Raw genomic sequence first — 24538 nt, forward strand, 5'->3', positions numbered from 1 at the left:
TATGACTTAGCTGGATGTTTTTTGTCACTTTTATGCAAGATCAAGAGAACATAACACAGCAGTTGTGTGTTTTCCAGTAATTGTGGACAGACTCAACTCAAAACTCTCTCTCTCTCTCTCTCTCTCTCTCTCTCTCTCTCTCTCTCTCTCTCTCTCTCTCTGTTCATTCTATAAATCCCCAAAAGATAACATCTTTTTCTTTCTTGTTTCAGCATATCTGGTCATGGATTTTCGCTGTGCTCACTGTTTCCAGGAGTTTGAGGATTTTAAGTACACAAGATGAGTCGACTTGACCGAGTTAACTGCTCCTCTTTTTAGTAAATTATAGTAATGAAAAAAGCTGAACAACTTTTCTTTTCGTCTGCTGCACGTTTGCCTATTACTATTGGCAAAGAAATAAAATCATCAGAAGATATCACTGTTTGGTTTTTCAACCTTTGTTGGATATGATTTGTGTATGTAACATTTCGAACAAAGCATAAGAACAAGGGAAAGTAAGAACAAACCTCCCCCCCCCCCCCCAAAGCACACACAAAAGTTGCTCTTGGGATGCAAATAATAAAACATATAAAGACAAAACAAAACCTCTCCTGCCTTATGACAACCACACCAAACTACTGATGTGTCATGCGTCTTGTCTATTCCCGATACAGTGAAAGAAGCAGTAATAAATTCAAAGAAAGTGAAACTATTTGCAGTTGTGTTCAAAGAAAAAAGAAACGATCAAAATTAAAACAACTAGCGAATGTAAAACGATCGTATTGAAAACAAGCAGGATTTCTTTTAGCTATTTCAGCATTAAAACTTAAGTCCCCCTCCCCACCAACAAAGGAATAATGTTCTCAGATTAATACAGATTGTCTTCCTTGTTGACAAAGAAATAAAATAAACAAAAGAAATCACAGCAATCGCAATCTAACTGAAATCTTTGCAGTTAGTCTTCTTTGCATACATTCACTGTTTTTTTTTTGTCATGGGACATCTCCCCTTCTCATGGCGCTTCTGTCCCTGGAGAAAGTTGAACTTTCTGTGACACGTGGAGCACTCGAACTGGGGTTCCTTGTCATGTGAATGCATGTGCTGATGAAGCAGGTGTGTAGAATGAAATGTTTTGTCGCAGGTGCTACAGTTATGAGCTGCTCTCGGGGCATTAAGACACACATGTCTGGTGAGATTCCGTCTGTTTTGTAATGACTTGTTGCATTTTTCGCAAAGGTGAGGCTTGACACCGCTGTGAGCACTGATGTGACTGTGAAAGTCAGATCTATTCATAAACGTTTTGGCACAATGTTGGCAGGAGTACCTTGGCCCTTGCGCAAAATCATGTTTCATGCGTCTGTGTTCTTTAAGACTGGACATTCGTGAAAAGATTTTTCCACAATCTTGGCAAAGTTCCCGAACTCGGGTTTTCTTTGCCGGCGTTGACGTCATGGCTGGGAGGCCTATAGCCTCACTTAGATCTTGAAGTGGTTGCGTTTGAACAGTTTCTTCAGTACTTACATCCAAGAAGCTTTCAAGGGTGACAGCGGACAATTCCATCTGTAATGAAATGGAAAAGACACATACACGGATCAGTTCATGTACTTCCTGAGTTCAGCTTGTATCAAAAAGTACGCAATACCACCATTAAACGATAAACTATGGCCAAGTAGAAACGAAAGTTGTTGACGCGGCGCACACCCATGGCAAAGCTAAAAGTGATCGGGCAGACACCCGGCGAGTGACGCGGCGTACACCCGTGAAATCTTTCGGTGACCAAATGAATTCAGGAACTGTGATCAAAGTATACCAACTTGAATAACAAAAAGTGACGTGCGTATCACGAAATGGCCTTTAATTACTCTCCAGGTATCTGCAGCTTTGTCCGTGAGGTTATTTTTCCATACGAACTGAGGAATGCCTAAATTTACACTGAATATGCTTGAAAAGTGTACATAATCTTACTTCGAGGGCCACGCATATGTCGGAGGAACAAAATGAATCGATTCCAGGATACTATAGCACCTTATGCTAAAGTGAAGACAACAGCAATGTTATGATATGTTATTTGGAAGAAGTTAGAGGCGATTTTCTGGAGATACTCACTGCGAACAGCTGATGCATTTGACGTCATGCGGTGACGCGGCGTATTCCAGTGTCACCCGGCTTGGCAGCGTGTGTATATGATGAAGAGACTTCTGTTGGTTCTCCCGATCTCGTCTTCTTCTGTTCCTGGAATTATTGGTTTATTTGATGGTTCATTTGCGATGTAGCTCGCTTGCTTCTGCGCACTGTACGTGTTCGATCTCACCTTTGGGGCTAGTTCCTGAGATGTCATTTGCAGGTGTGAGGTGAATACGTGAATATGATTATCTTCTTCTTTACTGAAAAGTCTTTGTCATGCTTTTAGGATTTAGTTGTGGGATCTCTGCGAGTACTCTCTGTCTGTCTCTCTATCTGTCTGTCTGTTTGGCCGTCCGTCTGTCTGCCTGTTTGTCTGTCTGTCCCTATGTCTGTCTGTCTGTCTGTCGCTCCCTCTGTCTCTGTCTCTCTCCCTCCTCTCTCTCTGTCTCTGTCTGTCTGTCTGTCTCTCTCTCTCTGTCTCTCTCTCTGTCTCTCTCCTTCAAACGAGGAATTATAGATGTGGGGGAGTGCGATCAAAATACATGAAAAGTTCTTCTCTCTCTCTCTTTCTCTCTCTCTCTCTCTCTCTCTCTCTCTCTCTCTCTCTCGCTCTCTCTCTCTCTCTCTCCTTCTCTCCTCCTCCCCGCCCCCCCCCCCCTCCCCCTATCCTTCACACTTCACGTTACGCAGCACCGTTACATCAGTAATGACTATTGTATACACATACAGTCTGACCCCAATGTTTACAAAGATGATACCATCGCAACAACCCCGGGCCCCGAAAACACGACGGTAGGTCAATGCCATTTAGCTGCAACTCATAAATGCCATGCAGACATTCTGCAGGTTTGGCAAATTAAAAGAAGGTTGGGAGACTTAGGCGGTCGGTACCGACTTGGACCGGTACCAAGTCGGTACCAACCATCGTAACACTATCTGATTGTCACTAACCGTCACGGCTTCGGCGTACTTACGGAATCTGTGAAAGACTCTTCGTCGTACCAGGACTGGATGCAAGCTACGCAAGATGGAATGCAGCTGCCTGCGTGATTTAAGAATTTTTAATGGCCTGTACTGATCAACAAGTTTTATTTGAACAAAATATTTGATCCCATGATGAAAAAGTCTTCGTCGTACCAGGACCGGATGCAAGCTACGCAAGATGGAATACAGCTGCCTGGATGATTAAGAACTTTTAATGGCCTGTACCGATCAACAATTTGTATTTAAACAAAATATGTTATCCCTTGATGAAAGCATAAAATAATACACTTTTCTGCCCGGTGGAAAGATAACGGCCACCACCACCCCCACCACCACTAACAACAACAACGACACATACAAGGAGAGACTGAAGAAGCACTACGTGTACTAAATCAGACGCCCGGTTGTCAGTATAAGATGAATAGAATGGAGGAAGGCGAAAGAGGTGACGGTATGGAGTGGGGGTGAATGGAGGTCGGCTAGGGTCAGGGGAAGGGATTTTTACATCGTCAAACTTGGTACATTACAAGAAAGTCGCGAAAGTAAAACCTCAACGCGCAAACACAATAAATATCAAACAAAAGTTACAAAGAGTTATGAAGAACCTGAACCATACGTGGGGTACCATTCAGAGACTGGCCCAGAACAGACAGGAGTGGAGGTCCTTTGGTGCTGCCCTACATGCCAACCGGTGTAACACGAGAAAATTACTCCCACGAGATTTTTACTCCGGAGTAAACATTTCGTACGAAAAAGTTACTCCCTTTACGAAAAAAGCACTCCCCCATTGCACGAGAAAATTACTCCCCAAGACAGGTGAGTTCCGAGTAAACATTTCGTACACAAATGTTACTCCCCTGACGAATAAATAACGAATAAATTACTTCACCCCAACACGAGCAATTTAACTTCTCATGCCAGGTGTATGAAATTTTTACTCCCTTGTCCCCTGTTAGTCTTGGTGGTGGAAGGGGTGGAGGGAGGGTAGCGCGACATTCGTGTGCGCGAGATCACTTATTAGCATTATCCCTTCGCCCGCATCCCATTTTTGCGTACGAGATTTTTACTGGAAGTAAAAAAAATGGGAGTAAAAATTTCGTGGAGGGAGTAATTTTTTCGTGCCTTGGGGAGTTCTTTTCTCGTACGAAAAGTGTACTCGGAGTAAGAATTTCGTACGAAATATTTACTCCGGAGTAAATTTTTCGTGGAGTAAAAAATTCGTGTTACACCGGCATAACAGGCAGAAAGTAAGTAAGTACAGTTACGACAGCGAGCCTCTACTGGAGCCTTTAGACTAATGCTGGCTGAGTGCATGCTGGAATCTGAGTGATGGATGGTGAGAGCATCTTACAGGATGTTTATCATCCCTCTTTCGTTAACACAGCACTGCGCATAGTCTTTGTACATGTATGAAGGACTACAGTACAGGCATCTTGCTGTATATGTGACCCTCTCTCAAGAAACCAATCTGAACTCGAATTTTGGGGTCTTTTGAGATGCATTAGGTATTTTAAATGTGCAGTGTTTACCTGATTAATTTCATTCCGGGGTGTTTTGAGATTATTAGATGTTTGTGTGCAAATTTACAGCTTTTGTTGATTAATTTCATATAGGAAAAAAATTTGGAAACGTTTGCTGTTTGAAGATAGTCAGTTACTATCACCGTATTCCGACGGTTATCTTAAGAAAACGGGCTGTATATTTTTTGTTTTTTTTTGTTTTTACAAAGCTTCTGTACATCTCCCTTAGCAACACGATCTTTAACCAAACCAAACTTCTAAAAACAGCGGCACAGTCTAATCAGCATACATGCCCACCTTGATACCTAAACCTGTCCACTAATCATTCAGCATCTGGCACACTTGCCACATCTGAGAAAAATGCATTTGGGTTATTCTTCAGACCTGGGCGCCATTTTGTGACATACATTGTCAGTCCTTTAAATAATAACATCTAGAATGTATTCTCTTAACTTTTTTTCATTATTACTGAATGCTCCGGTTAGATAATACTACCGACATTCAACGAAAAAACATATATACATTTCTGTCTTTTTAATTTCTTTTAGATGTGAGTATTTAAATCCATGTCACATCCTCTGGTTTCCAGGTTACGCGTGTGATATTCTTTGCAATGCTTGTTATTTACTGAACGTAGTCAATCAAAATGTGCAAATCTTTCTAGCTCTTTCTCTGCAGGCCAAAAATGCATTTGGAACCTGTATTCATGAATGAAATCAATTTGTGTGTCTCAGTTGAATATAAAAGAAAAATCTCATTCGTAACATGGTTTCTACTGGTACACAGCGCTCTGGAGAATAACCGATTTGCAAATTTATTTCCTTACCTCTAAAAGGGGTTTAGACTTAGTGTCACCAGAGAATAGCAATTTTCTATTTTATGCGCTGTGTGATGGCGTAATTTTGTTTTTGTTGCTGCTATGAGTCCCCCAACCCAACAAGTGTCTGTGGAGTTTTTGTCTTCTTATGGGTGTCTACTTGCCCGTCTGTCTTCTTCTTCTTCTTCTTCTTCTTCGATCACGTACTGAAACTCCCACGTTCACTCATGTTTTGGCACGGGTGGGTTTTTACGTGTATGACCGTTTTTACCCCGCCATTCAGGCAGCCATACGCCGCTTTAAAGGGAAGCATACTGCGTATTTTCATGTTTCTATAACCCATCGAACTCTGACATGGATTAAGGGATCTTTTACGTGCGCACTTGCACACGAAAGGGGATAAGGCACTAACAGGTCTGCACATAAGTTGACCTTGGAGACCGGAAAAATCTCAACCCTGAACCCACCAGGCGGCCGCGGCCGGGATTTGAACTCACGACCTTCCATTAGGAGGCCGATGTCTTATCCACTAGGCCACTGCGCCCGTCTTGCCCGTCTGCCATGGCATCTTCTTTCCGCGAAGCAGAATGTTTCTTCCATGGAAGCTTTGTTGATTTAAAAAAGAAAAGAGTTGTTTGTGTTATTGCCGCCTTTGTTTCACTTGCTAAAAGTAACGATGTTGTCTATATGGATAATCAATCTTATTGATAGCTGTTTCTGAATTTCTTCTCTACCGCTATTTCAACATCAAAGCTTAAACACGAAAAAGATTATTTAGCGTGTAAGGTAAGTGAGACGTGACATCCATAAAACCGCTTTGATCATTGGGAAGACCCCAATTACCATAATGGTACTTGCTGGTGATGCTCTACTGAAAAAAGCAACATCGTCAAGCTATATATATATATAGCTAATAGGGCAGACATACCAGTAGGCTACATCATCCCACCCTCATTTTTGCCCACTGTGGATTGTTCCACTGGCTGGAGGCGTTTTGCAGCCAGCGCAGTGAAGATAAAGAGGGAAAATTGTCTCGGCTCGCGCGGCAGCAAGTAGGATCTAGACTGCTACGCCCTCGCTAGTTGCTTTCTTTGTTTGAAAAAGGGAATTTATGCAACACATGATGACACAATGTGTACAGTTACTTTTTACCTTGGTCTGCTACAATAGCAGACGACTTTATTCTGTGTTAACCCGGATGTATTCAGGGGTGGGTATTGCAAAGGATGTTGGGTAGTGCTAAAAATAGCCCTCAATCATCCTGCAAAAGTGGACAAAGAAAGCTGAATTTTCACAACCAACCCTTTTTCTACCTTTCAAGTGTCGCCAGTAGGTGTGGTCCCCAAAAAGCAACCAGGAGAATACAGGATAATACATCATCTGTCGTTTCCAGAAGGTCGTTCCATAAACGATGGCATTGACCCCTCTTTCACTTCCGTAGCTTACGCCACTATAGAAGATGCTTTGAAATTAGTTAAAGATGCAGGAAACAATTGTTACATGGCTAAAACGGATATCAAGTCTGCTTTCAGAATCATCCCTTTGAGTCCTACCTGCTACCCTCTCTTTTGTTTTTGCTGGAAAGGGGTTATGTACATAGACAAGTGCCTACAGATGGGTTGTTCAGAATCTTGTAGGATTTTCGAAACCTTCAGCTGTGCCTTGGAGTGGGTGGCCGGGAAGAAACTAGGGATTCACAGGATGACACATATCCTGGATGACTTTTTCATAGTGAATCCGTCGAAGACAAATTGTCAAAAGGATTTGCGGTCATTTACAGAAATGTGTAAACAGGTACAAGTGCCTTTAGCTGCAGACAAAACATTTGGTCCCTCAACCGTGATGTCTTTCGTAGGGTATGAAATCGATTCTATCAATTCAGAGGTAAGACTCCCTGACGATAAGGTAGAGAAGTGCGCTACTGGGATTTCAAGTCTTATTGCAGTCGTTGATTGGTTTGTTGAATTTTGCCTGTGGCGTCATTGTTCCGGGCAGGGCTTTTCTGCGTCGTCTGATTGATTTGACAATCGGGGTCAAAATGCCATTTCATCGTATTCGAATCACCCAGGAGGTGAAATCTGACTTGCAGGTGTGGCTCCAATTCCTGACGGAATTCAATGGAAAATATTTGTTCAGAACAGAGATGTTTTTGTCGCCTTCCAAACTGCATTTGTTTACGGATGCAGCTAAACGGGCAGGATTTGCAGCAGTTTTTCAGTCACGTTGGTTTTGTGGCAAGTGGGGTAGTTGGTGGACGGAACAAAACATCACCCTGCTGGAATTCGTCCCAATAGTCCTCGCGTTAGAAGTATGGGGAGATCTGTTCCGCAATGCGGTTGTCATATTACATACTGACAATGAAGCGTTAGTATCCGTGATAAACAAGCAGTCATCGAAAGAAACACTAGTGATGAAGCTAGTTAGACGTCTTGTGCGGGCGACTCTGAATTTCAATATTCTCTGCCTAGCGGAACATGTGCCAGGGGAGAAGAACGCGATCGCAGATTCTCTTTCTCGGTTACAGGTGGACAGATTCAGAGCACTGCACCCACACGCCGACAGGGATCCAACGCCATTCCCAACCCTACCATCAGACCTGAAATCATAGACACGGCACAGATGCTGATAGGCAAGGCATTGAGTGCATCGTCCATAAATCTGTACAAAAGAGCTTGGCAGCTTTTTAAGGTGTTTACAGCTGAAAGTAGTCTTACATGGGAATTCCCAGTTAGTGAGCAAACAGTCCTGCTTTTCATTGCTTACCTTTACCACAAGGGTTATGCGCCAGCAACAATTTCTTCTATGATGTCGGCGTTGAGCTATATACATAAGTTGGCTAGCGTGCCGGATCCGACTTCATCATATATAGTTCGTAAATCAATGACAACGGCGCATAAGCTTAAACCGGCAAATGATAGTCGTCTTCCTATCACTGAGGATATTCTGGAACAGCTGGTCAAAACCAGTAGACAAGCCTTTCAAAATGTGTATCTCTCATATCTTTACCCGGCTATGTTTTTATTGGCTTTTCATGCTTTCTTGCGTGTGGGAGAGATTACAGAATCAGATCACACACTGGCTTTTTCTGATGTGACCTTAACAGATAAGTCCATAACTATTTCATTTCGATCTGCTAAACACTCAGCAGGTAAGCATCAAGAAGCGGTGGTCACAGCAGTTGACAATGCCTTCATATGCCCAGTTCAAGCGCTAAAGCAGTACATTGGAAAAAGAGGCTGCATGACAGGTCCTTTGTTTATGCTAAAGGGTCGTTCCCTCCTGAGGAGAGAATTTGTTACAACACTGAAAGCAATGTTGAACATTGCAGGAATTCCAGCGGGCCGATTCAATTCGCACAGTTTTAGAATAGGGGCAGCTACATCGAGCGCCGCAAAGGGTGCATCAGATGCCCAAATTCGCAAACTAGGACGTTGGCAGTCCGATGCCTTCAAGAGATACATTCGATTACCTTAACCCATCGAAGTAGTAGCTCAGTAAGCAAGAGTACTCGCAGGGGGCACTAGTCAATTTATTCAAAAACTGAAGGCCTTGTCCAGGAGGTTGGCCTGGGTAGGGGCTTAAGTTGGAGAGTGAAGATGGGGCCATACAAACTTAAGTCAACAAGGGAAGCTCACCCAGGAGGTTGACCTGGATAGGTACCTACGTTGGAGATCGAACAACCAAACTTAGTCAAAGGTAAACACGTTCATAGTGACAGAAGGCACAGGGCTGGCGTGCTTGGAGGTTGGCCATACATAGCCAGCCTTGCTGATAGGACCTAATAATAGTGAATCTGTCATATACATAACTTGGCCGATTTGTAACAAGACCTGGGAGGTTGACCCTGTTTTGTCGCATAATTTTGTACAGGATCTGGCGTGGGGTTGCTGTGGAACCCCCTGTTTAGCGATTCCACAGATGTGGCGGTCAACGCCCACACCTTTGATATTGTGTACATAATGATATTTTATTGAGGCTTTATTGATGCATAATATGAGAATCTCTAGTCAGAATGAATGACTGATTTGCTTGATGTAAATATATGAGAAAGTGTGAAAATGAGATGTTATCCCCCTTTTTAGGTCTACTTGGCCAGTTAAATGCTTTGTGGGATTTTTGTGTTTGGTGGTCCCGCTAGCAGGTGAATGTGAGAAGTACGGTTTATATAACCGCGTGATTTTTTTAACCATGTACAGCGGGACCACCTTATATTTTTATAATGTATATATGTATATACAAGTCTGACCTCAGTCGCTTTAAAAAATAAAGCGTCCTTTATCTATCACAAATTTAGTGTGAGTCTGAGTTTGTTGCATAAATGATTTTATGTGAGCTTGTGAACATAAAAGATATGCTTTTGTGCGAGCGGTATCAAGATGGCGGACGAAATGACAGCCAATGAGGGATGCGATCGAGTTTGACAGACGAAACAGGCAATGAGAAATAGCGAAGACATTTGTGATGACAACATCGTAGAAAACGATCGCTATAGGAAACATTTTCAGTCAAAGTTTACTTCAAAATAATCTATCTTGACATTTAAAGGTGCACGCAGCTCCCAGGACCTTCAGTCATGCCTAAGGCGTCTATCCATTTGGAATGGCACCAAGTTTCATTGACTTTCTTGCAAAAGGAGTCTAAAACTGCAAGTTATTTACGAAATAATTGAAATCATTCTCCGGGGAGGAAAGCTTTTTCCCTGAAATTAATTCACCACAAAGTTCTTACTCTGCACGACATATGAGAAGCAGTCAGGGCGTTGATTTATTCGCATGTGGAGCCGGAGGGGTTGCCTGATCCCATGTGAAAAAACCTGTGCAGATTTGAGACAGAGAAGAAAAAAACTGTTTTCATGGGAAGAACTGTGTCTTTAAGTCACTTCATCTTGTGACGCAAGGTGAAAGCTGCTTAAGGGCAGAATATACGTGCGCAGTTTCAGCGGCACAGACCACGCACTGCATAGCCATATTATTGATGCTGCGACAGGGCAGGGACCTATATTTTTGTTTGCACGGTTCACTGGAACACAGAATGCAGCATTTTAAATTACTGTCTGCATCTATGAACATTGCTATGGTGACAGTATACACTGTTCACGTCAGCGAACCTCGGTCTCCCTCCTTCCCTTCCATCTCCTTGGTTTCATCCACCTTCCCCCAACACTGCACTGGGTCACTTTTTCCCCAACCTTCAAATGTGATATATATGCATGGCCACAGATCTTCGTCAACAGCTGGTCTGTCACCAGGAGTAATGGAACACGGCGTCTTTTAGACACCGCCTGCATGCATAGAGGAAGCCTTACATACAAATGGGTACTTCAATGTACTTCTGCCACTACAGAGAACAGCTAAACAGAACTGAATGTGACGTCAAGTTGTGTGCATTCAGCAGTAACAGTACAGAAGTCTTTTCGTGCGAGACCCTCTGCACCTGTTCCCCTTTTATCTTCGCAAGTAAAGAGAAGTTAAAGGGATACAGTGTTCGAGGTCCCAAGCACGAGGTCACAACACACACACAGAGACACACACACACACTCGTGGACACACACATACACACACACACACACACACTCGTGGACACACACTCTCGCACTCATACACACACACACACAAACACACACACACACACACACAAACATCCACACATACACACACACACGCACACACACACACTAACACACACATCCACACACACACACACAGACACACACACACAGACACACACACACACAAACACACACACACACACACACACACACACATTAGGGTAATGTTAAAGGAAATTCTAGAAGTAAGGAGACCACGGAGCAACTACGTCCCGAGGTGAGCAAGGGCGAGATCCGAGTTTTCTCGATCTCAAAACTATATCTATTTTTTTTTTTTTTTTTCTTTTTTCCTCTTTTTTTTTTTTCTTTTTTTTTTTTCTTCTTCTTTTTTTTTCTTCTTCTTTTTTCTTTTGAACCTCAGTTACAATATGACTCGCTACGAGTGTGATACTGTGAGCGAAGCTGAACAGTTTAAACGTAAACAGAATGGGTTATAAATAATAATAATATCATTCTTTCGTTTAACATGGACAATCTTCGAAAATGTACAATATTTTCAATCAATTATAATTTAGCTATAATTCTCTCCGTCAACTGGCATTTGCACACTTTCTCTCTTTCTCTATCCTCTCTCCCCATCCTCTCTCTCCCTCCCCTCCCCTCTCTCCCTCTCTCTATCTTTAATCGTCCTCTCTCTCTCTCTCTCCCTCTCCCCTTCTCTGTCTCTCTCACCCTCCCTGCCACTCTCTCTCTCTCTCTGATACTGTGAGCGATGCTGAACAGTTTAAACATAAACCCTACCATTCTCTCTCTCTCTCTCTGATACTGTGAGCGATGCTGAACAGTTTAAACATAAACAGATAGGGTTATAAATAGCAATAATATCATTCTTTCGTTTAACATGGACAATCTTCGAAAATCTCTCTTTCTCGCTCACTCTCTCCCACCCCTCCCTCCGCTCTTTCTCTACCTCTCTCTCTCTCGCACCCTCCCCTTGCCCCTTCTCTCTCTCTCTTCCTCTCTCAATCTCTCTCTCTCTCTCCCTCTCTCTCCCTCTCCCTCTCTCTCTCTCCCTCCCTCACTCTCCCTCCCTCACTCTCTCTCTCTCTATTACCATGCTTGTGTTTAAATGAATTAATAATAATGATATATTTTGCTGTTCGTCATAATTGTTTTCATCATTGGTTCACCTTAGTTAATACATTGACATTTGCAACGAGTCATTTACTATAGCATGATAGTACTGGGTTTCTCAGTCAAAAAGCCGAATGGAGAGCTCTCTTTCAAATATACAATTTGGGTCAAAGCCTTCTCCGTATTTGTATATACTTATTGACATTTTTGCAACAAGCAGAATAAAGTTAATATTTCTTATAGTTTGGTCCTGTTGCTTGTTCGGTTGGAAACCAAATAAAACGTCAGTTTCTTTTAATTTTATCTGTGAACCTGTTTTTATATAAATTTGCTTTTCTACGTTCTTCCAAAAAAGTGATATTCTTGGGCATTTAAAGAAAAAATGTTCAATGAAATCAATATCTCCACACTGAGACTACAGCGATTGTTTTCACGTTTTTTCATTTTGTGTAGTAAGATATTAGTGGGGTAGATATTATGCAATATCTTCCAGTGAAGTAGCCTTAGTCGCTCTTCCTTGGTGCAGTTGTTTGCTATCATCCAATTATTTCTTTCTATTTTATAGTTATATTTATTCATCCAAAAATGTATTGAGCAAGGAGTATTTGCTTTTTGTTTGGTAAGTAGTGATCTAAATTTTTTGGGAGTCCAGTTTTTAAGAGATTGAGGTTCTAGAGAGACAGTCGCTTCTTGAGTTTGGTTATTGTCAGCTCGCAATGATTGCGCAATGAGCGCGGTTCGCATTGCATTATAATCAAACAGCAGAGCAGGGTAGTTCCCGATTTTTTCTGCAATACGTGCAAGTGGTAATAATCCCTCGTCTGTCCATATATCTTGGACGTAATTTATGTATGCATTTGTCCATCTCTTGAAGAACAGAGGTCTGTTTCTGTACATTATCTCTTTGCTATTCCAGAGACAGGTATATTTGAATTCAGTATTGGACAGGTATATATTTCTGAATTCAAGCCATTTAATTAGACATGATTTCCAGAATTTAGATTTGACTTTTTCGAGTCCTAAAAATGTTTTTGGATTGGCAGTAGCATTGAGGCAGCAAAGGTTTGTTCCAACTTCATTAAAGATGTAGGTTGGTATTAATTTCCATTTGGCAGATGTGTCTATTTTTAACTGAGTTATCCATGTCATCATAAAGGAGGCTTGCATATCTATTATGTTTATCATATTACAACCTCCATTCTCCCCTACGTTGCACATTACACATCTTTTTACCTTTTCAAAGGCTCGCGTATTTGTGTACTTCTTTTTCCATAAAAATCGAAATAAGATTGTATTTACTTTCTGTAGGATAGTGGCTGGAGCACTTAAAGCTTGCATTGGGTATACAAATTGTGAAATCAAGAAACTTTTTACAATACATAATTTGCCTGTGATACTAAGGTTTCTTTTAGACCATATGCTTATTATTCTTTCTATTTTTTCGATTCTTACCGACCAATTCTCATTTATGTCTGATGCAGTGACATCATTTTTAAAGATTATACCTAAAATCTTTAGTTGTTTTTTCCATTTTAAGTCACAGAGATGTTCTCTGCTGTCCTTTTGAGATCCTAGCCACATTGCTTCCGTTTTGTTTTTATTAATTTTTAGTTGCGATATTTTCGTGAAATCAGTGACAAGCTTCATTGCATTTTCCAGATCTTGTTTTCCTTGTAATAGCATGCTAATGTCGTCAGCGTACATTGCTAATTTTATCATATCAATTGAGTTGTTAGTCTCTATCTGGGAGCGAGGTAATCGAAGTCCGTGTATGCTTGGATCGTTTCTAATCTTTATTGCAAGAATTTCCAGTCCGAGAATGAAGGCCATTGGCGAAAACGGGCAGCCTTGGCGAATTCCTGTCTCAATCGGGAATGGTTCGGAAATCCAGCCAAGGTAGTTAATACTACTTTCGGTCTCATTTGTGAGAACTTTAACCCAATGCGTAAAATTCTCGCCAAATCCGAATTTTCTGAAGGCCCATAGCATGAATTCCTTGGAGATAGAGTCAAATGCACGTGTATAATCTAGGGCCAATAAAATACCGGGTTTATTTTCATTATTCATATGTTCAATTACGTCATCTATTAATCGGATAATATTACTAGCTTTTCTACCCTTAATGAATCCCACTTGATCCTCTGAGATCAAATCACTTATAACATTCGACATCCTGAGCGCAAGGCATTTTGCTAATAATTTATAGTCTGTATTTGTAAGGGAGATGGGTCTCCAGTTACACAAGTTATCTCTTGTGAGGTCTTTTCCTTTATGGATTAAGGTTATAATAGCTCTTTTTTGTGAGGGAGACATTTCTCCTACATGAAAGGATCTTTGAATCGAGCCTACTAGTAGCTCTCTTATTCTCGACCAAAAGAATTTAATAAAACTTGTAGTCACTCCGTCACATCCCGGTGAAGAACCATTTTTCATTCTTTTTAACGCTTTAAGAAGTTCTTGTTCAGTTACTGGGTTTTCTAACGCTTCAGTTTGTTCTCGTGTCAGTTGTGGGATATCAGCTTCTCCTAAAAAAGTATTAGCCTGTGCCTCTGAGAAATCATCGGTTTTCTTAAAAACGTTTTTGTAGAATTTAACTTGTTCTTGTAGGATATCGCTTTGGGCGGTGACTGTGTTACCTTCTGCAGTTTGCAGTTTATCCATGATCTTCATGTTGGCTCGCATTTTTTCAAGCCCAAGAAAATATCTTGTGTTCTTTTCTCCTTCAGCAATATATTTTTCCTTTGATCGCTTTTGGGCGCTTTTTGCCTCATTTAATTCGTGGAGTTCTAGATTTTGTTTAACCTGGCCTCTGTGAGTCATAAGGTGTACATCATAAGGGTTGGAAGCCAGTTTTTTGTCCGTTTCATTAAGCTCTTTCGTAAGCAGGGAGCGTTCGGAAATTAATTTTCTTTTCTTTTCTTTACCATAAGCAATACAAAATTCTCTGATTTTAATTTTACATAGGTCCCATCTTATTTGCGGATCCATATTATCGGTTTCGATAACATAGTTCTCAATTAAACTGTTCATTTTTATAACAAAATCAGGGTCATTAAGATGATTGTCGTTGAATTTCCAAAAGGAGGGTCCTCTTTCTACTGGGGAGATGCAGTACTTCAGTCGAATTAGTCGGTGATCGGTGTGTGCCATCGAGATATTTTCACACTCATAACATTTATTTAGAGCAAAGTCGGAGGCAAGCATATAATCTAATCTCCTTGCTATAAATGGAAATTTTGTTGACCATGTGAAATCTTTCTCTTCTGCGTGTGAAAGTCTCCAGACATCATTTAAATTGGAATCAATTACCGTCTTATTAAATAGCTCAACGTCTTTAGCATTATGTTTTCTACCACTAATAATATCTAAATTATTATCCAGCACACAGTTGAAATCCCCGCAGATTATCTCGTTATTAGAGTTTTCTTTACAAATATAGACATCACGAAAAAATGCAGCTTTTTCATCTTCAGCATTAGGACCATATACATTAACAATGTGCAAATTATTCTCCTCCAGATGAACTTCAATCGCAACAATGCGTTGAGTGCTTAGGGTGCAGTTCACTTCATATGGAAAATGTTTACGTACGAGAATCACTTGTCCTTTACTGTGGTTAGTAGCCGTACTGTAAAATATTTTCCCTCCCCATTCCAGTTCCCACTGGATAATGTCGTTGTGCGTTATATACGTTTCTTGCAAACAAATTATATCGTAGCGTTCCTTTGAAAATTTATAAAATAATGTTTTTCGTTTTATTTTATTTACACAGAGACACACACACACACACACACTCGTGGACACACACATACACACACACACACACACTCGTGGACACACACTCTCGCACTCATACACACACACACACAAACACACACACACACACACACAAACACACACATCCACACATACACACACACACGCACACACACACATGCACACACACACACACACACTAACACACACATCCACACACACACACACACAGACACACACACACACACACACACACACACACACACACACACATTAGGGTAATGTTAAAGGAAATTCTAGAAGTAAGGAGACCACGGAGCAACTACGTCCCGAGGTGAGCAAGGGCGAGATCCGAGTTTTCTCGATCTCAAAACTATATCTATTTAGACAAGAGAATGACAGAACTTCACAAAAAAAGCTTACTCTTTTAAGAACAAAAATTCCCGAACAACAACGGTAAGCTCTAAGATATTTTCTTTTTGCGAAGAGCTTGTGACAGACTGCGAGGCACCTTGGAACTGGACATGCTATACGCACTTCTCCTGACCGCGTGTTATTTGAAAGCAGAAGTGGATTAAATTAGCAGGGGACAACAACCATTACAGAGGGCCCCAAAGGGGGGGTATCATCACGATCACGGGAAGGGAAATTTTTGCTTTCACGATCACAGTTACCTTGATTTTTGTTTTCACGATCACGAACACCAGTGGCAAATCACGGTCACGGTAAAAGTTGCATGTACAGAAAGCACGTGTCAAAGTAAACACAACCACACAGTAATTCGCTCCTCTGGATCTATTGTTTATTCAACACAAAGTGACAACTGTTGCATTTTTTTATAATTATTTTTTGAATTCTCTTTCATACACACATAGAAATACATATCATGATTTGTAATCAGTAACAAGAATGTTGTTTTCATTGGGTTTTCTCTCTCTCTCTCTCTCTCTCTCTCTCTCGTTCTCGTTCTCTCTCTCTCTCTCTCTCTCTCTCTCTCTCTCTCTCTCTCTCTCTCTCTCTCTCTCTCTCTCTCTCTCTCTCTCTCTCTCTCTCTACACTCATACACATTCAACTCCCACACCCTCACTCACACACATGAATATATACTTGCACAATTTCACATTTCCAGAGCTAAATCTTGTAAACCCATTTTCTCAAAAACTATTGGGTGGATTGAAATTAAAGTACATGTATGTGTGATGGGTTTTTTATTTTCAACTTTGCCGTACAATTTGAGGTACACCATCGCCTGGTTCCATGGCCTTGAATAAAAAACAGGAATGCTACAGGCCAAAAACGGTTTTACCTGAAACTGCGCGCAGTACCAGTAGCGAAGCCACAAGCCTGAGCCTGCGAAGCAGGCGAGCCAACTAGGGGGGTCCGGGGGCATGCCCCCCCCCGGAATTTTTTTCAAAAAACGGTTAAAATCTGTGCAATCTGGTGCATTCTGGGCATCATTTTAGGGGTTGTAATAGTGTTGTGATCTTGTTAAAAATCCCATTTTAGCCTCCCCCCACCACCATTCAACACACCTCCAAACTGGTGAAAACAACACTACTGTGCGCTGGCTTCATTGAGACCGGCGCCCGGTCGCGTTGCGCAATATTCACACGGATCGTTATTGCGGAAATTTTTCAACTTCACCGGAAAAAATTTGACTTTACCGGATTTTGAAAACGGCTTTATCGGATTTCCGGCAATTACCGGAAAAGTAGCATGCCTGACAAAATCCCCAACGAACATGACTTTGATCGTCTTTGACATGAGGATCAAGTGACCCAAACTGGCGCGTCTCCCCGCCATTGTTTCTGAATTTAACCCATTGTTGATATTAAAGTTTACAGGCGCTAAAATAAATCCAAGCTTAATGCAAAGAAGCGACAATTAGAATCTATGCCAAGCGTGTCCACGTTGCTGGGATGAAAAACACATTTCTAGTTTCGGTTTTGGCTAAACGCAGACTCGATCTCGAGCCAGTCGAGGTCACACTGAGCGAGTGACAGCCGGACGTGGCAATGTCGACAATGTCAATGATCTCACTCAAACTCAAAGATCTTGAACAAATTTCAAGATCTTTGCCTACATTCAGAACAGTCATAGAGCAACATAGATCAACATACCTTGGTATTTCGTCTTCAGAAAGACCGACCCGTAGCCTGACCTTTCCACCAAGGAAGGCATTCTCGCCGCCTGCTTTGGTCTGGCTTGAATCCACAAAATATAACAGAAGTTCGATGACAGTACCGCTGCACGCCATTTTTGATCTTCGAATTCGAATTTCACTCAAAACTTTTGCACGAAGCCCTTCCATTGGATGAAGTTTGGTAGACTTTTGCAATTTGCCTTCTGATTGGATCTCTTTTTGTCAGTGTGTAATTGGTTCTTTTAAAGGGAAGCAATCGCTCTCAAAATCATATTTCTGAATGTGTTGTTGCAATCGGGGTTGGCTCCTTACCGAATAGACTAGAGGATCATAGAGTGTAATACAGCTGTGAAAAAATGTACGTTGAAAATAAAATGCTTTGCAATAATGCCCATCACGATCACGAAAACAAATGACGATCACGATCACGAGACTTGATTTTTTTGTCATCACGGATCACGGGCAAAGTCCCATCACGATCACAGAAATGGAAATTTCGGCAATCACGGTCACAGAAAGGTCGTAAAAAAACACGCCAATCACGATCACGGTTTTAAACCCTTTGGGGCCCTCATTACATCCAGTCGACGCGCGTTGATACAATCATTGTACCCATCGGGATTTCCCCAAAAGCCGACGTTATTTAGAATAGAATGAGTAATTCTGGAAAATCGATCACCAGAGGTACTCAATAATTATACAACCCTTTGATAAATTGGATCTTCAAACCTTTGGAACGAATTAAAATGAATAAAATTGAAGAATTACAAGTTGAAAAATTACAAAAAAGTTGAAAAATTAATAAAATACGTTTAAAATATTCTTGGTAACTAGGCGTATCGAACCCTTGACCGCCGGTTTCGTGGGCGAGCACACTACCACCAAGCCAATCTGGCACACAACTATCGGGGTGAAAATAGAACTTTTGAACTTCGAGCTCTCGAGCATGTGTCGACTCCTCGGTTCCGAGTTTCTCCATTTGTATTTGGGTAGTTTTCGTTCCATCGATCTCACTCGAGTTAAGTTAAGTTGATAACTGACCCTATGCGCCCGTTTACTTCGTATGGAAAGCAATTTTAAGTAGCGTTGATTTCAAGTGTGACCGACATTACGTTGTAGTCCGGCTCCGAAATGCATTGACCAATCCCCGACAGGCTCTGACGTCATTTCTCAAAAGGATTTCCCTGCCTAGAATTCAATATTTTTTGATGACATACAAATGATTTCGTTCCGGACGACGACGCCCTATGCTCGGTTTATTATATAAAGGGAAGCAAGCGGTTAAAACCGGGCGTCGACAGAGCCAATGCAGGGGAATACTAACTTGTAGTTATCATTCGCTTGCGTTGAAAGACGTCGTTCGGTGGTCCCATAGCTTCTTTTATTTCAAATAACAATATCCTGAAGAAAAAAAACCAATGTACAGGAACTAAAAAAAAAAGAAAATATAAATACAAGAAAAGAATAAGAAACGAATGAAAACAAGAAATTCCTTCGATAGGAAAAACACCCCCGTTGGTCAAAGGGAAATAACCATTCTCACTGCTCAGGATTGAGCAATTTAGAGCTTATCTCTAAGCCCTTTTGAACTGTTATGGCTTCTCAAAGGAAGGCCAGTACATACAAATACACAAAAGCCGCCAGACCACATCACAAACAGAACTGAACAATCCACAGGTGTTGCCCACATAGAGAGAGACACACACACACACACACACACACACACACACAAACACAGAGAAGCCGTATATATAGAGAGATAGATGACAGTGTATTTTTCGCGTGGCTATAAATTGATTCGACCTTTGCACTTTTACAGTGAGGATAATTTACGGGTCCAATTTACGTTCTGGACACTGCGGTGACCTTCTAAAAATAGTAACAGAACGCCGGGAATATCCGAAGATGCCCCCTCATACTATAGTGCACCATACGAAGGAAGGGAGGTAAACGCTGAAAACATGGAGAAGATAAGGAAGAGTTATGCCGTAGTTGATCCCCCCAAAAAAACAAAATCCACCAATAACTCCCTAACCGTGTGTTTGACTGGTCCCAATTTTTGTAAGGACCGTCTCAGGAATGTATAGAACCTGTTCACCACGTTTGGTGACGATCGGTCCGTTCATTCTTGAGATCTACTTGCGAACACAAACAAACACACAAACAAACAAACACATCGAGTGAAACCTATACACACCCCTATACCGGGGGTGTAATTAACGCCGACTCTCAGATATCGGTAGTTGTACTGAGAATCGAAGAAGACCTCGGGGAAATTCATGGTTCCTTCTTTATGCGTAAAGGATTTAGGGAAAGGGGAGGTGGAGAAGCTTTTGAGCAGGGAGGGGAGTATAGTGGGGGGGGGGGGGGGAGGGTAAACTCCCAATCATTTATGCACTAAGAAACAAAGGCCGAAACTTTCTCTCAATACCAACCCGGAAATTACGAGCACGGCTTTGTCGAACTCAGTCCTTCCTAATCCACAAGGACAATCCACAGAGCCATGCACGGAGAGAGGGAGGGATTGCATGGAGCATCACCATGCATCCAATCATGCACACAGGCTGGCATTCCGGAAAACTACATACATTGTTCTCATGTTTCCAGTCATTAATCCTTGGCACGGGTCTGTGAGATTAACCGGAAGACGATAATTAATAATTAAAACCTCGCGGAAATGTTGAGATGGTGTATGTGTGTGTGTGTGTGTGTGTGTGTGTGTGTGTGTGTGTGTGTGTGTGTGTGTGTGTCTGTCTGTCTGTCTGTCTAGTTGTCTGTCTAGTTGTCTGTCTAGTTGTCTGTTTGTCCCTAGGTCTGTGTTTGTATATCCGTGCGGCTTAGTTCTTTGTTGGGTATACGCTTTCTCAGTTCCACAATAATGTTATGTTAAAAGACTGGCGGCTAGCTTCTGTTCAAGATGATCCTGTATATTTCGGTCAATTCCTTTTTGCCAATTAAAACGATATAGGTACGCCCTCCGAACATTCACAGTACATCGTCGATACCAACTTCAGCGGACAAGGATTTAACAGATATCCTGGAGGATGGAATCTTGGTTTATGTACAATCCTGAATTCCAAGTACTTACCCCTACCTCAGCCCGGCCCCCCCCCCCCCCCACCTCCAAACAGACACATAAACACACTTGAACATAATTTCAAAAGGCCCTTGCACAAAGCCGCCGGGGATCGTGTCGGACTTGGCTAGGACTAGAAGAAAATGTAAGGCGGTGCGATTCGTTGTAAGAACCAGTGATCAAAGGCACACGGCGGCGCAGACAAACAGACGGACAGACACACACACACACACTCACACACTCATACACTCACCCACCCACCCACCACCCCCCCCCACACACTCACACATACACACACACACACACACGACGCTGGGTGGGGGTGGCGGTGGGAGGGAGGTGGTTGGTGTGGCTCTCCTCATTTCTATTTGTTGGCGAACTGTAAGAAGACAAGAGAAGAGTTTAACACAACCCCCCCCCCCCCCCACCTTCCACCCACACCCCTCCCTACTCAGTCACAACCGGTGCCATGTGCCTGTGCCAGCCATATGATTTCCTGCCATCGATCCATACCGGTGACACAGTGACCCATTGAAAACAAAGACGCAAGCAGAGATACTTGCTGTACCATCTCTGACGTCACCTTCAAAAGCTGATCCGGTCTATGACGTCATGACGTATTAACTCGGTATTAAGTGGCATGAAAACTGCACCGGGTAAACTCTACAGTCTGATTTTTAACCAGGAACGGATTGAGTTCGGTTACGGGATTTTCCTAGACAGACCTTGACCGTACGAGAGGGGTGATCGATTTGTTAACAGCACTTCTTTTTTGTAAGGAGGGAAGAAGATGATGCGTAATTTGCTGCCAAATTTGTTTTTCGCCCGGACAGACTCACGAAACCCGCACTGTCAACAAGCGAGTCAGAGACAAGAATACTTGAATTACCGGTGAAATGCAACCCCCTGGAAGTGAATTGGCTGGCAGCGATATGGGATGGAGCAATTGATCTAATGGCGAATTGGAACATGCCGATTCGGAACGGCACCGATGGGTCATGAAGAACTGCTGCCGCCATCTATCCTTCGCGGAATATGACTTTATTAAGTTATTCTGCAGAAAAACAGAAATGCCGCCATCTTTCCATTCTGATGACGTCACACAATAATTTTGTTCTTGACGTCTGCATTGCGATGAGATCATCGCCAGAATTTGTGTACAAACGTCATGCGCAGATCAGATTGTTGCTGATTAACGGCTGACCATTGATTTGACCATATCATATATCGCGCATCTTGACTGACCATACAGAGTCGCTCTCAGGGGGTAGGGAGGACAAAGGCTCAGAGATTGGCCTTTATCTCGTATTAGAGGTCATGGCTTGTTGGTTGGAGAATTTAATGGTATGGATTGATTGATTGAATGATTGATTAATTAACTGATTGATTGGTTTGTCAATTAGTTGCTTGAATGATTGGTTGATTAATCGGATAACTGGTTGATTGGAAAGCTGATTGATCGATTGATTAATTAACTAACTGATTGGTTTGTCAATTGGTTGACTGAATGATTGGTTCATTAATGGGATAACTGATTGATTGGAAAGCTGATTGATCGGTTGATTCTTGCTTATGTCTTATAAGGGTCTTTCCTGGCAAAATTGTATAGGCGTAGATAAAAATGTCCACCAAAATACCCGTGTGACCTGGAATAATAGGCCGTGTAAGGTGGATGCAGCGCCTATAGGCTGTTGATCTACTGGTCGCTGTGAATGCGTGATATATTGTGTAAAAAATTCCATCTCACACGGCATTAATAGGTAACATGCGCCTTGAGTCGCCTTGTGTGGTGAGATACGTGCGCGATATAAATCCTCGTAAATAAATAAATAAATAAATGTAAGGCGCGGTTATAGCAACGAAAGGTCGAACTAGGTTAACGTAAATATTGATTGAAAGAGGTGTTGTTGCCTCTGATAGTGTGTGTGTGTGTGTGTGTGTGTGTGTGTGTGTGTGTGTGTGTGTCAGATGTCAGTGTGTATCTGTGTGTGTCTGCGTGCGTGCGTGCATGCATGCCTGCGTGCGTTTGCCCTTGCCTAATTGCTTGTTTCCTTCACGTAGACGCTACCATAGGTAACAACAATTATGCAACTCTCTGAACGACCTACATACACTTCTCGAGCCTGTAACATCATAACAGTTTCTGGCTTCCTCTAACTGTGCCTTCATACCGTGCCGTGCTGAGATGCCAGCCATCAAGGGATCAAGTCAACTCCGTCGAGAGCCGTTGGCCACAGGGCCTATAGATCAGGAAGGAATTACGTCGACCGGTGCAGCCTTACTCAGCCTGCGTATGAGGTGTCAGAGAGCTCCACTGTACGGAGGGATTCTGCGGGCATCGCAGCAAAAAGAAAGAGGGACATTTTTCTCGGACTCTCGAGGCAGATGCCAGATAATAACACTTGGTCTCCAGACTATACTGGCATATTGCGAGGATGAAAGAATAGCGGCAGAGATATTGGGAGGATAGAAGAACTAAGGGCAAATATATTGTGCGGATGAAAGAACTAGGGGCAAAGATATTGCACGGATGGAAGAACTAGGGGCAAAGATATTGCACGGATGGAAGAACTAGGGGCAAAGATATTGCACGGATGGAAGAACTAGCAACAAAGATATTGCACGGATGGAAGAACTAGCGGCAAAGATATTGTGCGGATGAAAGAACTAGGGGCAAAGATATTGCACGGATGGAAGAACTAGGGGCAAAGATATTGCACGGATGGAAGAACTAGGGGCAAAGATATTGCACGGATGGAAGAACTAGCGGCAAAGATATTGCACGGATGGAAGAACTAGCAGCAAAGATATTGCACGGATGGAAGAACTAGCGGCAAAGATATTGCACGGATGGAAGAACTAGCGGCAAAAATATTGCACGGAAGGTGGAATAACGTCACAAAGAAGACAGTAGAGGCCAGTCAGTGCCAGGCAATGAATAGAATCCGTCGCCCCGTCTGCTGCCAACAAGCGGTGGTAGTTTGCCATGCAGCGGAGATTGTTGAGACCAAATCTACGGTCTCTCAGAATGCAAATTGTCAGATGCAGGTCGCGTGTGGGTAAAGAGTTCTTGTCTGTTTTCTGCCGCTGTTCTAGCTTTAACGTTTTTATATTTAGTCAAGTTTTGACTAAATATTTTAACGTAGAGGGGGGAATCGAGACGAGGGTCGTGGTGTATGTGTGTGTGTGTGTGTGTGTGTGTGTGTCTGTGTGTGTGTGTAGAGCGATTCAGACCAAACTACTGGACCGATCTTTATGAAATTTGACATGAGAGTTTCTGGGTATGAAATCCCCGAACGTTTTTTTCATTTTTTTGATAAATGTCTTTGATGACGTCATATCCGGCTTTTCGTGAAAGTTGAGGCGGCACTGTCACGCCCTCATTTTTCAACCAAATTGGTTCAAATTTTGGTCAAGTAATCTTCGACAAAGCCCGGGGTTCGGTATTGCATTTCAG

At 42.2% G+C, this 24538-nt stretch overlaps 2 protein-coding genes across 2 annotated transcripts in view; both read left to right on the top strand.

Annotated features, from left to right (window-relative positions):
- The window catches only part of LOC138974345 (uncharacterized), a 436114-nt gene that overhangs the window by 131210 nt on the left and 280366 nt on the right, over positions 1–24538 (top strand). The window lies entirely within an intron of this gene.
- Positions 7371–8983, top strand: LOC138974185 (integrase/recombinase xerD homolog). Its single transcript, XM_070346897.1, has one exon. The coding sequence runs from the start codon at positions 8044–8046 to the stop codon at positions 8896–8898; it is 855 nt and encodes a 284-aa protein (XP_070202998.1). The 5' UTR covers positions 7371–8043; the 3' UTR covers positions 8899–8983.

Source organism: Littorina saxatilis, linkage group LG1, assembly GCF_037325665.1.
Source record: "Littorina saxatilis isolate snail1 linkage group LG1, US_GU_Lsax_2.0, whole genome shotgun sequence".
In the NCBI taxonomy this organism is placed as follows: Eukaryota; Metazoa; Mollusca; class Gastropoda; order Littorinimorpha; family Littorinidae; genus Littorina; species Littorina saxatilis.

Bases quoted from the DNA above. Each gene is read 5' to 3' on its own strand.
- LOC138974185 (XM_070346897.1), top strand. From the start codon at position 8,044: ATGCTGATAGGCAAGGCATTGAGTGCATCGTCCATAAATCTGTACAAA.